The 15,475-nt window shown below is 45.5% G+C and overlaps 1 protein-coding gene across 1 annotated transcript in view; it reads right to left on the bottom strand.

Annotated features, from left to right (window-relative positions):
- The window catches only part of ALK (anaplastic lymphoma receptor tyrosine kinase), a 1,400,642-nt gene that overhangs the window by 237,237 nt on the left and 1,147,930 nt on the right, over window positions 1-15,475 (bottom strand). The window contains exons 7-8 of the mRNA XM_006835167.1: window positions 10,186-10,317; window positions 7,191-7,291 (exon numbers count right to left, since the gene is read on the bottom strand). Coding sequence (XP_006835230.1) covers window positions 7,191-7,291; window positions 10,186-10,317 — 233 coding nt within the window. The remainder of the gene's footprint in view (window positions 1-7,190; window positions 7,292-10,185; window positions 10,318-15,475) is intronic.

Raw genomic sequence — 15,475 nt, 5'->3', positions numbered from 1 at the left:
TAGTCACTGAGTTAGGCAGCACCCCAACTATGGCCAGGCTACACATATCCAGAGCAGAGGAGGCACCAGTGTAGAGTCACCCACCCTTTCAACTCAGAATCATCACAAAAATCAGATAGTAATAGTAATAGCAGCCGAAGAGTAGCAAAACCCACACGCATGATTTGTGAGGCCACCTACCATGTACCCAGGACTTGGTGTTGTTATTAAGTGCCATAGAGTCGATTCCGACCCACAGCGACCCTGTATAGGGTTTCCAAGGAGCAGCTGGTGAGCTTGAACTGCCACCTTGCGGTTCAAATGGCTTTGCAGTCTGGCGTATTAGCTCACAGTACCACACCAGGACTCCTGTACCCAGGACTAGGTGGACACATTTCATACCTTGTCTATCCTTGCAGCATCCTTGTAGAGGCTATGGAAGTCAAGAGGAGCCAGGTGATTTGCACCAAGTCGCCCAGATAGAAAATGTCAGGACTCCACCACGGTCTAAGGGATTACAAGCTCATGCTTTCCCCACTACACCACATTACCTCAGCAAGGCTTCCTTTGTTGTGTCCCCATAAAGCCAGCCAGATCTCCTGACTGTAGGGCTATGGGGCAAGGCCTAGGCAGGAGGGAGGAAACTACCCTTATTGCATCAGTATTTCCTGAAGAGGGGCATTGTTCCTCCCACTGGACACACACCTGGGCAGAGGCTGGACCACCAGCTGAATGTCAAATATCTATCATGGAGTCCTGACCCTAGTTCTTGGAAGGTCCCCAAAGTAGGAAGAGGAGTGGTGCAGAGAACAGGGAGTATGAAAACAATCTGTGGCTAGTCTAACTGGATTTGGATTTAATTCACAAAACCCAGAAGCTTGAAAGTCTCCAAGGTGAGCTCTGTCCCCAGAGGAAGTCAAGTATCAGATGAGATAGGGATGGATATCCACAGGACTACTGTCTGATGGGTATCTCGGTCCCTAAGGGGGTTGGGCTTAGTGGGAGGGGAGATAGATTTGATGCCCCTCTAGTTCAGCATTGGTGCCTGGCTGTTTACATGAGGGGTTCTCAGTGTAAACCACCACAGAGTGTTTGTGCAGCATCTCTTCACTACACAAGGGCAAAACAGACTCTGGTAGGGACCAGCTTGTCCTTCCGTTAGTTAGCAGTCAGCCCCAATGCAAGGGTGAATGGGTGAGTTGGGAGGGTAAGGGTGCAGTTTCCTTCTCCACCAATGGGCACATATTCAGACGGTGGGATGGACCCAGGCAATAACTTTATTCAGGATCAAACCCATGACATCCCTCAAACAGCTTCTCCTTCCTGATTCGCTCAAATAAATGGGACCATAAGGGCTAAGAATAGGGCACACTTAATGGACGATGAGTTATAGAGGGGGGCAGGGAAGAGTCCCAAAGACTCACACTCAATGTGAATCACAGATAGGGGAAGAGTCCCAAAGATGGGTGACCATATTTCCTTGTTTGCTTAGGATCTAGTCCCAGTGAACGGGAGGAGATAGGCTGAGGAGAGAATAAGTAACTGACCAGCATTTTACTGGTGTTCCCTTCCTGCCTGCAGAGATGAAGAAATTTATGATTGGGGGCCTGAACTAGGTGAGAGCAAGGTCCATTCACAGTCCAAGCCTGAGCTAAGGGCAGGTCATTGAACTTCTGTGGAGACACACATCAACTCCCTTTTAGCTGACAAGATGTCCTATGCTCCCTACCAGCATGAAACTTGGAGTCCTTAGGTTTGTGTATACTCACTGACAGTGGGTCTTGCTGAAATGAGCTGCTTCCAGCTCCTCTGCAGCCCTTCTTATGCCCTGACCCAGAGTATGGCTGTGGAAGCCCCTGATATGCAGGATCTGTTCAGTAACCATGAGACAAATTCAGTATCTCTGTTCACTCCTTTGGCTCTGAGTGGTGCATACAGTCAGGTGTTCAGCTGCTAACTGAAAGGTTGGAGGTTCAAGTCCACTCAAAGGTTCCTTGGAAGAAAGTCCTGGCAATCTACTTCTCCAAGCCCAATCATTGAAAACCTTATAAAGCACAGTTTTACTCTGACACATATGGGTTTACCTTGAGTTGGAGTCAACTTGATGGCAACTTGTTGATGGAAGTCTCATGGGAGCTGATAAAGGAAAAGTCCTTCTGCCTTTGTTCTTTTCTCTATCTCAAGCCATCTTAAAATGATGTTCTCTCCTTTTCTTGTCTTTCCACAGAAGATTTTGCCATAGATTTAAATAATTTTTTAAAAAAACAGCAGTCAGAAAAGTTTGATTCTTCTTTCCATCTTGAAGTTCCTATTTGGCTGGGGACAAATGTAACTGAGCCTAGCCAACATATCCAGGGGTGGCTGAGATCTGTGACAGATGCCAGGCTCCTCCTCCATGTCTGTCTGGATCACACTTATGGGTTTAATGATACAGAGTGTGTGCGTCTCCTTCCCTACAGGCCAGACAGTCCCTGAGAACACGGAGAAGACCAGCAGGGTCGCCTTCTGCCCTGCAGCTCCCCGCCCCAGCAGCTAATCAAAGTCCACTCGTTTTATCACTAGGGCTGACGTGTGTGTGTAGGTATGACTTGCCATTGGGGGGTTCCCACAAAATCAGATGGGCCACATTCCACTTTCTAGGTCCCTTTCTTCCTTACAGTTCATAAAAGGAAAACTGCTTCCGTGTTTTGGACAGAAGAAAGAAAATACGTAAGTCCACTTTTTTTTTTTTTTCCCTTTCCAAGCCTTGTTCTGTCCTGAGAACATGGTTTAAATTATTCTAGTCACAGGCAGGCTATTCAAATAAAATAGAATTTCAAACCACACGGGGCTTGTTGAGACATTCAGGCTTCTAGATGTGTGAACGGCAGGGGGAGGGGCCGGCGTGGGGCCTTGCCGCTCTCTGTCCTCTTTATTACCAGCAGCTGCAATGCTAGACACATCCGACCGTGTCTCAAAGCCAAAGCGGACGCGAGCAGGTCTGACAGCAAATGAACACATGAAAGCCCTGCCAGGCTCCCCTCCCAGATGGCAACTTTAATTATTTGAACTGGAGCTCAGCAAAATAAAAATAAAATAAAATCAGAATATATTTTAAGTGGCTCCCCTGTTTCCCACAGAGAATAGCTTTCAGGGGGGTGAGAGGAGGAGGGAGAGATGAAAACAAAAAAACAAAAAACAACGCTATCTCTTGTTTGTGGCTGGGCTAGGCAGAGGTTTTTAAATATTCATGTTCCATGTGCAACTGTGCAGAGCGAGAGGAGGAAGCGCCTGCAGCTGGACCAGCCCGTGAGAGACAGCGGCAGTGGTGCGGCAGGCATTTGGAGGAAGGTGGTGGAGTTGGAGAGCCCTGCACACCAGTTAAGCATCACTGGTGAACATCTGGCCTGGATCCATGTGGACTCTGAGGGCCATTTCCCCAGACCTTTCTTTCTCCCCTGCCTTCACCCCATCATTTCTGACTCAAATTTCTAAATGACAAGTTCTATCCCACCATTTGGCGTCGCAGATGGAGTCCCTGAGAGGTGCAAATGGTCAAGAAGCTTGGCTGCTAACTCAGAGTTTGGTGATTCACATCTACCCAGAGGTACCACAGAAGAAAGATCTTATATAATAAGCATAACCTATCTCCTTCGCTGAAGTCCCTGAGTACTCAGCAGCTAACTCCAAGGGTTTGAGGTTTGAATCTACCCACAGGTCCGTCAGGAGCAAGCCCTAAAACTCAGCCACTGGAAACCCTGCTGTACTCTGGGTTCTACTCTAACACTCATGGGGATACCATGAGTGAGAACTGATTTGACACCAACTGTCTAGGAGTCACAGATAAACCAAGGAAAACTCTAAATGGACTCAGAAGGAATTTTGGTCACAGTTGGAAAGTGTGCCTTATGGCCAATAAATATCAAGTCTCAATGTGCATCCAAATCACCAAGGGTAGGTCTTGGAAGAGGCAGATTCCTGGGTCCTACCTAGTTGTGCAGTGGTTACAAGTTGGGCTACTAACCTCAAGGTCAGCGGTTCAAAACTACCAGCAGTTCCGCAGGAGAAAGATGAGGCTTTCTGCTCCCGTAAAGATTTATAGCCTTGGAAACCCTATACAAGGTTACTATGAGTCGGAACAGACTTGACAGCACTTAACAAAAGCACAACCTTTCTAGTGATACCATTTCAGAGCTCTGGAGAGAGGCCTAGAATCTGCACGTAAAACAACCTTCAGGTGAGTACAATTGGAGCAACATAAACCTACTAGAGGCTCTTTTCTAGATCTTCAAGAAAATCCATCTCTGGAGACACTAGGACCCTTTTGGAAATTCACAGATGATTACAGGATTTCTTGAGAGAGAGTTGTGAGATGTTCTGCAATTACTTTAATTCCCTGGTGGTCCCATGGCTGGGCTTGGCGTGGCCTTGGGTTTAGAGAAGACACACTGTGGTGGGTTAGAAGCCTCCTAGGGGTCAGCCTGGGAGCTCAGCTGGGTCAGCTGCCTGTCTGTCCCCGTGGATCTGACCCTCATCATGAAAGTCTCCCAGGGCCATCTTTTCTGCACTTGTGCCCCACAGACAACAGAGGTCCCGCTACCACTGGTGAGATTTGAAGGCACTGATTAACCGTGTCTTCATACAGCAATGCAATATCCTGTTTCCCTGCCAGCAAACCTGGGAGAAAGAAATCAACTTCCTGCCTTCTGTAGTTAGGATTCAAATAAAATAAATGGTGGGGCTTACCAACCTTCAAATGCATATTTCCATTTTGGTTATTTATTTTTCTGATGAAAACATTTTCCCCAACACTGGAAATTTAAAAACCCATCAGCCTTAGATGAATAGTCTGAAAACCCGAAGGTGAAACAACCGCGAGAGCTGTGAATGTTCAATGGACTCACTGCTTCCCCTTCATTACGCCTGCCGATCCCAGTTCTGGAAAAGGGCAGGAACTAGAAGAAATAGCCCCGAGCAAAATTGACTGGAGGAAAAATAAAACATGCCAGTAAAACAAAACACCTGTTTAAGCTATTGATCAACTCAAAGGTTATTAGAGAAATGATAAAGTATTAGAAACATCTCATTTTTACCCTGACATTTCTTTTTCTGAAATTAGGCTCATATTAAAGCCAGTGAAAAATAAATTTAAAGATCCAATGTGTTTAAGGATGCTCCTGGCCTCTCAGGTGAGCCAACGATCTCTCCCACTTTTGATTTCCTCTTATGAAACCCTGTTTTCTCGGGACCTATGCAGAGGCATCTGAGAAATATCGAAGATGACTATGCAATTCCACCATCTGAGTCAGATAGCATGGTTCCTCAAATACAATTTAATTTAATGAATCTATTTATTTGTGCCTTGACTTCTTTCAAAAAGGATTTAAGGTGGCTTACAGAGACACAGAAAATCGAGTAAGATAACATAAACTGGAAGATGGTGAGAAAGTCAGGGCAAATGTAGAGTTATAAAGACCAATCTGGAGTGAGGCTGGTGCAAACTGTATATCGTCCTAGCTGGTAGGACCCAGCAAATACAACTTCTCAGATTAAACAGAAGAAATTCATTTATATATCTTTCCCATTCTGATTTAAGTCTGTGAGTTTTTATTTCACAAAATCCCCAAAGGGTTTGAATTTGCCCTGTAGGGGAAGCCCATTCTCGGCACTTCAGCTTTTCCAAGTGACACCTCTTTCAGATTTCTAGCAATCAAAGGAAGGGAAAAGAATCTGATCAGTTACACAATGCCCACAACTTGAAAGGAAACCAATTGCTATTGCACAGCTAGCTATTCCTGAAACTAAGCCAGAAAGGAATTTCTCCAGTGACTTTCCCAAAAGAAAGGAGTGGCCAAATCTAAAACACGTATTGGCTTTATAGCACATGTGAAGAGTCCAAGCCCAAGGCAGGTCCCTGCTCTTCTCGAGTGGGCAGTCAGATTTCTGGCTAAACCCTGCTTCCTTATCCCCCATTCTCCCTTTCTATGTTCATATAAATATTGACTGATTCCTATTGGGTGCCAGGCATTGCCAATCTGCTAGAAGGATCTGAGTTTGGGTAATGACATCTTCTAAAGAACATCAATGGCTAACTACTATCCTGCATTGTTGCGGCTGAGTCAGCTCCAACTCCAGGTGACCTTTATATATATATATATATATATATAAAACAGAACAAAACTGTTGCCTCATCCTGCACCCTCTTCAAGGTCTTTGATATGTTTGAGCCCATTGTTGAGGTTACTGTGTTAAGCTATCTCACTGAGGGGCTATCTCATTTTCATTAACCCTCTACTTCATCAGGCACTATGTCCTTTTCTTGTGATTGATTTTTCCTTTATGTACATTAACCTAGTGAATCCTCATACTTCTGAAGTAGGCATTATAATGTCTCTAACTCTCCAGGTGAAGAAATTGAGACCCTTAGAGGTTAATTACTTGCCCAAATAACCCACACAGCTAATCAGTAGTGGAACTTGGCTTGAACTTGGGCAGTGTGACTCAATCTCTGAGCTCAGTTACTATGCCATGTGGAGGGATAAGTACATTTTTTGGCCCCTTGGTCCTGGTGTGGCACTGTAGGATCATGAACTGGACCACAAGGTTGATTTTAACTGCAAAGTTGGCAGTTCAAACTCACCAGCCACTCCTAGGAAACCCTATATGGGGTCGATATGAGTCAGATCTGACTCGATGGCACTTAACAACAACAAAAACAGAGAAGATTGCCTATTGCTAAGGATTATGACACCAGTCCTTTTGTCTGTCCACTAAAACAGTTAACAGCTCTTTGAACCATCTGGTTAAGTGGATGTAGGGGTGCCTTACTACATGCTATTGATATCTTAGTGAGATTTCTATAAATCAAACCTTTGATGCTCTATCATATTGGAAATGGATTATGAGTGCTGATATTTCTAAAAAGGGATTCTGTAAAAGTCTTTTGTAAATCTTCATTACCTTCCCCTGTCGTGTCTTGGCAAATGTTTTCTAGGTTCACTTAAGTCAATGTCCTCCTGCAAATGAGTCTCTGCAGATGGGACTTTACCATTCTGATGGATGTTCTCTGACTAGAAGATGGCCCAAAGAGCCTTTTTATCCTGAGTTGATCCCAGGAGAACAACCAGCCTATCCATACAGGCTACTTTCTTCATTTTAGGGTTTTATCAAAATGTGGCCAAGGAGAAGGGTAGGAGGAGAGGTCAGGGAACTGGAGGAACAGGGATACTTGCCTCACACGGAGAGTTCTTCATGGGTGCAGGAAATGTAGCACTGGTCAGTGTAGCACTTTCATACGTAGGGACATCAGTGGTGCTGAGCAACAGGGATTGGCCTGGAGGTGAGAGGGGCAAAAATCAAGAATGCACCATCATCAGGAACTGAAAGGTTCAAGAGAACTGTGAGGGGAAGGCAGGGTTAATGGATTCTACACATTACCATGGAGCTCAGGCACAACTTTGAGGATATGCAGTTCTGCTTCCTAAATTGAATGAGAGAGTTTACTTGTCACCATCAGTGAGCTCTGACTTATGCAAAACCTTCATTTCAAGCTGCCTATAATGTCCCAGCATCTGCATCCTGACCTCACAACATCACCAGTGTTAGCCCACAGTCTGGAGACAGCTTGAAGCATGCCCCCTGCCCTCATAATCCATTTCCATCATGTCCTCCAATGACACTTCTGAACTTCACTCTCCTCACCCGCAGATGAACACAGGTCACCCTGTGCCACATGCTCTGCCCAAGGATGCTCATATGCTGCATTATCTCAGCACTGATCTGCCTGCAAACCTGGGACTGAGGGTCCCTTACCCTGTGGGTGATAGAAAACATACCTGTAAGTCTCCAAGAACCGTGGAGCATCTTATAGGTGGTATGGGCTATAGAGGTGGGTGCCACAGTGAACTCACAACCACTTAGGGGTCCCACAGAGCCCTGGACATTACTTTAGTTATTCATCCTACCTTTTCTCCATCTTTTGGTAAAGTGCGATTGACTTACAACCAACTAACAAATTTAGGTGGGTCCAGAGCAGAGAATCCTAGACAGACCAGAATTCTCCAAAAATACATCATCTCTCCTTGAGGAAGATTCAAGGAGCTAGGATATGTGGCTGAGGAGAGAAGAGACTTCATGTAGTAGGTGGGTCACAATTAGCTTCAAATTATCTAAGGGCTGTGTTGTGGGAGAGGAGTGGTTTTGTTTTGTGGGCCTTCAGAATATAAAAGTCATGGTCAATGAGTTATAGAAAGGTGGTGGTGGTTATGTGCTGTGGAGTCAGTTCCGACTCATAGAGACCCTTTATAGGGTTTCTGAGGCAGTAAATCTTTACAGGAACAGAAAGCCCCATCTTTCTTCTGCAGAACTACTGGTAGTTTAGAACAGCTGACCGTGAGATTAGCAGTCCAACTTGTAACCACTACGCTACCAGAGCTCCTTTGTACAGAGGTTGTTGCTGTTAATAAGTACAGTAGAGTCGGTTCCAACTCATAGCGACCCTGCATAGGGTTTCTGAGGCTGTAAATCTTTACGGGAGCAGAACGCCTCATCTTTCTCCCATGGAACTGCTGGTAGTTTCGGACTGCTGACTTTGAGGTTGGCAGTCTGACTCATAACCACTACGCTACCAGATCTCCTTATGTAGAGAGATAGAAGTAAGGAAAATGGCTTTATGATCCTGAGCTGTTGAACAATGAAGGAAGCTAAGAGGTAGTGAAAGTCTTGCCATTAGAGGTTTTCATCAAGGACAAATTATTTATTGGCTATGGGCTATGGGGAGTCCTGGTGTGGCACTATAGAATAAGCACTCAGCCTCAAGGTGGGTTTGAACTGCAAGACTAGCTGTTCAAACTCACCAGCAGCATCTCAGAAACCCTATGCAGGGTTGCTATGAGTCAGAACGATGGCATTTAACAACAATTGGCTATGGACTCCTGGTGTAGTGCTGTGGATCAGCACTGGACTGTGAACAACAATGTTGGCAGTTCAAATCTACCATCTGCTCCTCAGAAACCCTATGCAGGGTTGCTATGAATTGGAACTGACTCAGTGGCACTTAACAACAACAACATGGGAGCTGTAAGGGCAATTCTCATACAGAGAGTAGAGACATTAAGATCAGGTCTAACTTGAGCTCTGTTACTCTTCCTTGTACAAATAGGGCACCAATGATGATGCAGTGTGGTGAGGGAGCAGGGGCTCACCTCATGTAGAAAGAGGCCCCGACAGAATTCTCCTATGGCTGCAAACCACTCAGCCTTCTTTCTAATGGGGCCACTGTGAGAGGGTCTTGGCCACAAGTCACCCCATTCAGGTGCAGCCAGCTCTGAAAACCAGAACTACCTGCAGAGGCACCCTTAGTGCTTGGTCAGATGTTCTTCTTGCTCACAATTATTATTTTTTAAACATTCCATAGAATGTGCAATCTTTGCTTGGCAAGAGAGTGAATTTTAGTATGAGGATCTTTTGCTCCCCAAAGAACAGGCAAATGCAGGGGAGGAAGGAGGGAGAGAGCGCCTGCAGCCCTGTCCTGCAGGGTTGGATGACTTGTCCTATGCAGCAGCTCAACGTGGGAGCTCTCTCTGATGCCACAGTCTGCCCACGCCAATGTCTCTACAGCTGGTGTTATGGATGGCCGCCTTTTGGGTGTGTGGCGACTCTTTGCTTCTCTGGCAGTCAAACATGGGCTGTGGGGAGGATGAGTTCTGGCACACTGGGGGATGGCTGAGGAAGTTGTGGTCTCCTGTGTCTGTGGAATATGACACAATGTGGGGCAAATGACACAAGCTTTCCTGTGCCTCAGTCTTGCCAACTATAAACTGGATTATGGTTTTACTTACTTCTAGGCCTCCCTGTGCCTCAGTCTCCCCGGTTGTATATGGTTTTTCTTTCTGATACAGTGAATTATATGCCCAACACAGTTATGTTTAACATAGGTGATTCTCAAAAAGCATGTATTGAATTAATGGATTATTTTTTCTGCCATTATTCTTCTCTTCCAACTAGTCCTTCATTAAATAGTTTTAAGTAATAAAAGATGCCCTCTACCTGGGTCCATATTTACTCAGTCTAAAGTCCCAGGAGTTCTGAAAAGGGAAGTCTGTGTGAACACCCAGGGCAAGCTTTGGGCAGGCCTTATCCTGAGGGTCGGGGGAGGCCCAGTTGCTTGTAGTGGTGCCCTGAGCCTCTTATCTCTCCAGGTGGACCCAGGTAAGAGAGGGACAATACCTTGGTGACCCTGGAACTGGGCATCCTTTAGGGTCCTGACCTGCCACCGGGATGTGTGGCGTGACAGTGTGCCTTGGGTCCAGCCACAGAAGCCATCTTCAAAGTCACAGTAAAAGCCAGCAGGGAGTTTACCTGCAGGGAGAGCACAGTCATTTCTAAGCTGGCCAATGCCAAATGAAGTTAGTCATGCATGATCAAGTTGTCATTGATAATAGCTCTCCAACAAGAATTCTACATGTATAGTAACACTGATCATACTTAAAAAGAAGATCCCAGTCTCTAACTCTTGCATTAATTCTGATCTTCAGAAAATAAAGTAACAATGATAATAATAATTCTAAAGCATAGGCATTGTTAACTTAGTTTTTGACTCATAGGGTGTGGTCTTGTAGGGCAAGCATTGGATTATAAGGTCACTATGAACTGAAAGGTCGGTGGTTCAAACTCACCAGCTACTCCTTGGAAACTCTGTTGTTGTTAAGTGCTGTAGTTGAGTTGGTTCCAACTCACAGCAACACTGTATAGGGTTTCTAAAGAGTGGCTGGTGAGCTTGAACCACCAACCTTCCAGTTCAAAACAACCTTGCAGTCCAGCGCATTAACCTACAGCGCCATACCAGTCGCTACGAGTTGGAAGCGACTTGATGACATTTAACAACATATGACAAAGCAGAGGCTCAGAAATGTTAAACAACATGACCAAGGTCACACAGCAAACAGATAATCCAACTAGGACATGAAGGTGTTGTTGTTAGGTGCCATTGAGTCGGTACTGACCCATAGTGACCTTAAGCACAGCAGAATGAAACACTGCCTGATCCTGGACCAACCTCACTACTGTTGCCACACTTGAGTCCATCGATGCTGCCACTTGGCCAATCCATCTCGTAGGGGGTCTTCCTCTTTTTCTTTGACCCTCCACCTTACCAAACATGATATCCTCTAGTGACTGGTCCTTCTTGACAATATTTCCAAAGTATGAGAGACAAAGTTTGGCTATCTTGGCCTCCAAGGAGCACTCTGGTTGCACTTCTTCCAAAATGGATCTATTGGTTCTTTTGGCAGCCCATGGCACCTTCAATACTCTCCTCCAACACCATAACTCAAAAGCATCAATTCTTCTATGGTCTTCCTTATTCACTGTCCAGCTTTCACATGCATATGAGGTTATTGAAAATACCATGGCTTGGGTCAGGCGCACCTTAGTCCTCAAGCTGACATCTTTGCTCTTCAACACTTTAAAAAGGTCTTGTGCAGCAGATTTGCCAAATGCAATACGTCGTTTGTATTCTTGACTGCCGCTTCCGTGAGTGTTGATCGCTAACATGAAGTAGATCTTCTGATTCTCTGCACTCTTCTTACTGATCCATCACAAACATGAACCCCAGGAGAGGCCAACACATAACTCATTAGAGCACATTCCTTAAAGTTGACACAATGACAAGAAGGTGATGGAAGCAGTGGTTGTGTTCGCTAGGAGTTAGTTTGTGTCTCATTGCTACCCTCATATGCAGAGACACAGACTGCTCAATACTTCGTATTGGCTTCCCTTCAACTCCCAACCCTCTTGCAGTTAAATAGAGCCCCATGATTAGTCTGGCCAATAAAATGTGAGCACAAGTGATAGGCGTCTCTTTGGTTGGGGCCGTGAAAAGTCAGTGACTAAGGAGAGTGCTTGTTCCTGAGGGGGCTGCTAAATGATATCAGAGCCTCTGACAGTTTGGGTCCCTGAGTGATTCTGTGGAGCAGAGACACGTCCCACCCTAACCCTCACTAGACAGACCATGTAAATGTTATGATTGAACAACCAGGGTTTTGGGATTGCTTATTACTGAAGCATAACCTAGCTCATTCTGACCAAAGCAACCCTGGTTCCCAGGACGTCTTCATATCCTCTGTTGGTTCAGGGTAAAGCACCTCATATTGCTGTTCTCTTCTTCAGATTGACCTCAGGTACCATTTAAGAAAGCCACAGTTGGCTTTACAGACCACCTGTCTCCCAACTACCTACAGAAAGAGGAGGAAAGGAGAAGAGAGTTTGCGAGCACTCACTTTCTCCAGCTTCAGGGAGACTTTCAGCTCTGAGGAGCCAGTGGGCCCTTCCAGGCTGTTCTGGTAGCAGCAGGGCTGTGTCTGCACATTGAAGAGAGTTGTCTCTACTGAGACCCACTGTTCTCCATGCCCTTCCTCTGTCTTAGCCCTTTTGGCAGCAGCAGGCTGACAAAGACGGCCCTCATGCTTCCTGGCTGTGACAGCACCTTAGTGAATTATTACTCATTTCCCCCTGATTCTCTGTGCATTTCACACAGAGGCAGAGTTATAAATTAAAACCGCCTGTCACTGACTTTGAGCATCTCTTCCCATTTATACCCCCCTGAAGAAATCATTTCCCCCCTAAGCCCTGCATGTTCCTCTGATTAAAAATCCAAAAGCTAAGGAGCTCTTTCTGTTTTATTTTTTATTCCTCCTCCAGGGATCCCACATTCACTTCCTTGTTCAGAAACTAACTGGTGGCAGGAAGTGACCTTCCATGACATGACCTTCAAAAGCAGTGCTTCAAACTGGGGACCACAATGAGAGACTCAGCAGGAGATCAGCTTCTGCTGGAAGGAGGAAGCAGGGCTAAGTTGTGGCCTGAGCAACATATCATTCCTTCCTTTTCCTTTAAAGGAACTCTGGTGATACAGTGGGTTAAGTATTGGGCTGTTAACGGCAAAGTTGACAGTTTGAACTCAGCAGCTGTTCCATAGGAGAAAGATGAGGCTGTCTGCTTCTGTAAAGATTTATAGATTCAGATACCCTATGGAATACTTTAAGGAGCTCTGGTAGCGTAGTGGTTACGACTCGGGCTGTGAACCTCAAGGTCAGCAGTTCGAAACTACCAGCTGCTCCGCGGGAGAAAGATGAGGCTTTCTACTCCCGTAAAGATTTACACCCTCGGAAACTCTGTACAGGGTCGCTATGAGTCGGTTCCGACTCCACGGCACATAACAACAACAACAATGGAATACTTTTGTCTTGTCCTATAGGTTACTATGAGACATCAACTGGTGGCAGTGGATTTGATTTTTTGGGTCTCCCTTTTAGGAGATAGAGGGATCCTTGGTGATGTGGTGGATTAAGCATTAGGCTGTTAACCACAAGCTCAGCCTTTCCATGGGAGAAAGATGAGGCTTTCTGGTCATGTAAAGATTTACAGCCTTGGAAACCCTATGGAGTAACTCAACCCTGCCCTATGGGATCACTAGGAGTCAGAATTGACTCAACCTCAGTGTTTGGGTGGGTTTAGGAGTTGGAGACAGAGAAGAACATAGTCTGACATGTAGGTGTTGGTACTTCAACAGAACTGGAATCCAGACACCTCGATTCTAGTTCTGTACTCACAACTTCCTGGCTGTGTGATCTTAGGCAAGTCATTTCATTCCTTACAGCCTCAAGATTCTTGTCTATTAATTGAGACATCAGTACCAGTTTCATAGGACTGTTATGAGTATAAAATAAAGACAAGACTGTAGAAACACATCATAAACAGAGAGAATTGTATAAATATAAAATGCTGTATTAATATTAATAATTCACATCTAGGTCAGGGGAATTCATCAGGGCTGGGCTGACATGGCCAACACCACCCTCAGGAGCAGAGACAGGTCCCTCAGCTGCCTGTCTGTGGCCGCTCTTGAGGTAGCTCTGTACATGTCTCCCACTAGGACAGGGCGGAGGGAAGCCATTGGCATTCTCCACCCCCTGCAAGTCCATCCTTGCCTTCACTTACTTGGCATAGGACCCAGCATGTGCTGCAATTGGAAGCCCATTTCTATTTGGCTGACTGAAGAACGGGAGAGAAGGTAGACAAATAGCTCAACAGTCAACTAACAATTTATGTGGCCATACTTCGTGAGTGGGGGCAGGGGGAGTGCTGAGAGGATTTCTACTGCTGTAAGCACATCAGGGCAGTTTGCTCAGCAAGAAGCAGTTCCTGAGGAAGCTGGGGGATGGGGTGAGGGTAGGATCAGACCAAAGACTGTGGATTAGGTTCCATTTGGCAAGTCGCTGTAAAGGTCAATTACCAAGCCAAAGGTTGGTTCACAACCTTGGGTCCAATGGTGTCATTCTCACTCTTTAAATCCCTTTCTCCTCTCATTCACCCCAAGCACTTACTCAGTGTTTGACACACCGTAGGGGCCCTCCTCAATGCTTATTTGCTGAATGTAATGGAACTGGGTTCAATCCTCTAGCCCCTTGCCCCTCAAAACACTGTTGAGTCAATTTTGACATACATGGTGAGCCCATGTGTGTCTGAATAGAACTGTGCTCTTCTGGATTTTCAAATTTGACTTTGCAGAAGTACATGGCCAAGCCTTTCTCCTGCAGTGCCTCTGGGTGAACTTGAACTGCCAGCCTTTTGGTTAGCAGCTGAGTGTACCAACTGTTTGCATCATTCAGGGACTCCCATGTACAATTGAATGGAAGTTCAGAATCTCAGGTCCCAGTCCAGACCTAATAAATCTGAATCTGCATTTTTAACAAGCTCCCCAGGTGATTCCTGTGTACCTTAAGGTTTGAGATGCTCTATTCTAACCAACCCACTTCTTGGATTCTTGCCAGCGTTTTCATTGGCTAAATGGCTAAATTGGGCGGTGTGTAGGTCAATCAATCATGCAACATTTGGCAATTATGACATCTGATTCCACGCTAAGAGAGACAAATTGGTGGAGTCACAGAGATGTGACCTCAGCAGCAGCAGTGGGATCTGCCAAGTATAAACTCTAGGCCAAATGACACCACTTCTTTCTCTTCCTGTGTGACAGCTCTGTTAACATTGGTGATAAATATGGATGATACATTTCCTTAAGAATACAGAGTCATGGGAAAAATGCTTGAAGAAATACATCAAAATATTATAGTGATCCCTGAATGTCTGAGAGGTAGGATTATGGGTGATAGTTACTTTCTGCATATCGTTTTCTAGGTTTGCCAAATATTTTACAAGAAGCACATTTTATTTTGTAATAAAAAAATAAACAACTTTTAAAATATGGTGATGTCTAGCAATAAGGGCACTCCACCCTACAGATGAGATTATTTAATCCAGGGAAGGGGAGTGAGTGGCCTACAATACCAGTGAGTCAGGAGGGGTCCACTCAGGGAAGGGAATGGGGAGTCCTGGACCCTTTCTGAGAAGCCATGTGATATTGGGACCCCTGCTGAAGACACATGAGGGGATCTAAGAGACAAATGCAGGGGTGGCTGTGTTGGGAAGGGGAAGGAAGAGGGTGTATGGAGTGTGGGTC

Source organism: Chrysochloris asiatica, unplaced genomic scaffold, assembly GCF_000296735.1.
Source record: "Chrysochloris asiatica unplaced genomic scaffold, ChrAsi1.0 scaffold00016, whole genome shotgun sequence".
In the NCBI taxonomy this organism is placed as follows: domain Eukaryota; kingdom Metazoa; phylum Chordata; class Mammalia; order Afrosoricida; family Chrysochloridae; genus Chrysochloris; species Chrysochloris asiatica.
Note: the sequence above shows the minus strand (reverse complement) of the source record. Positions and strands in the feature narration are given on the sequence as shown.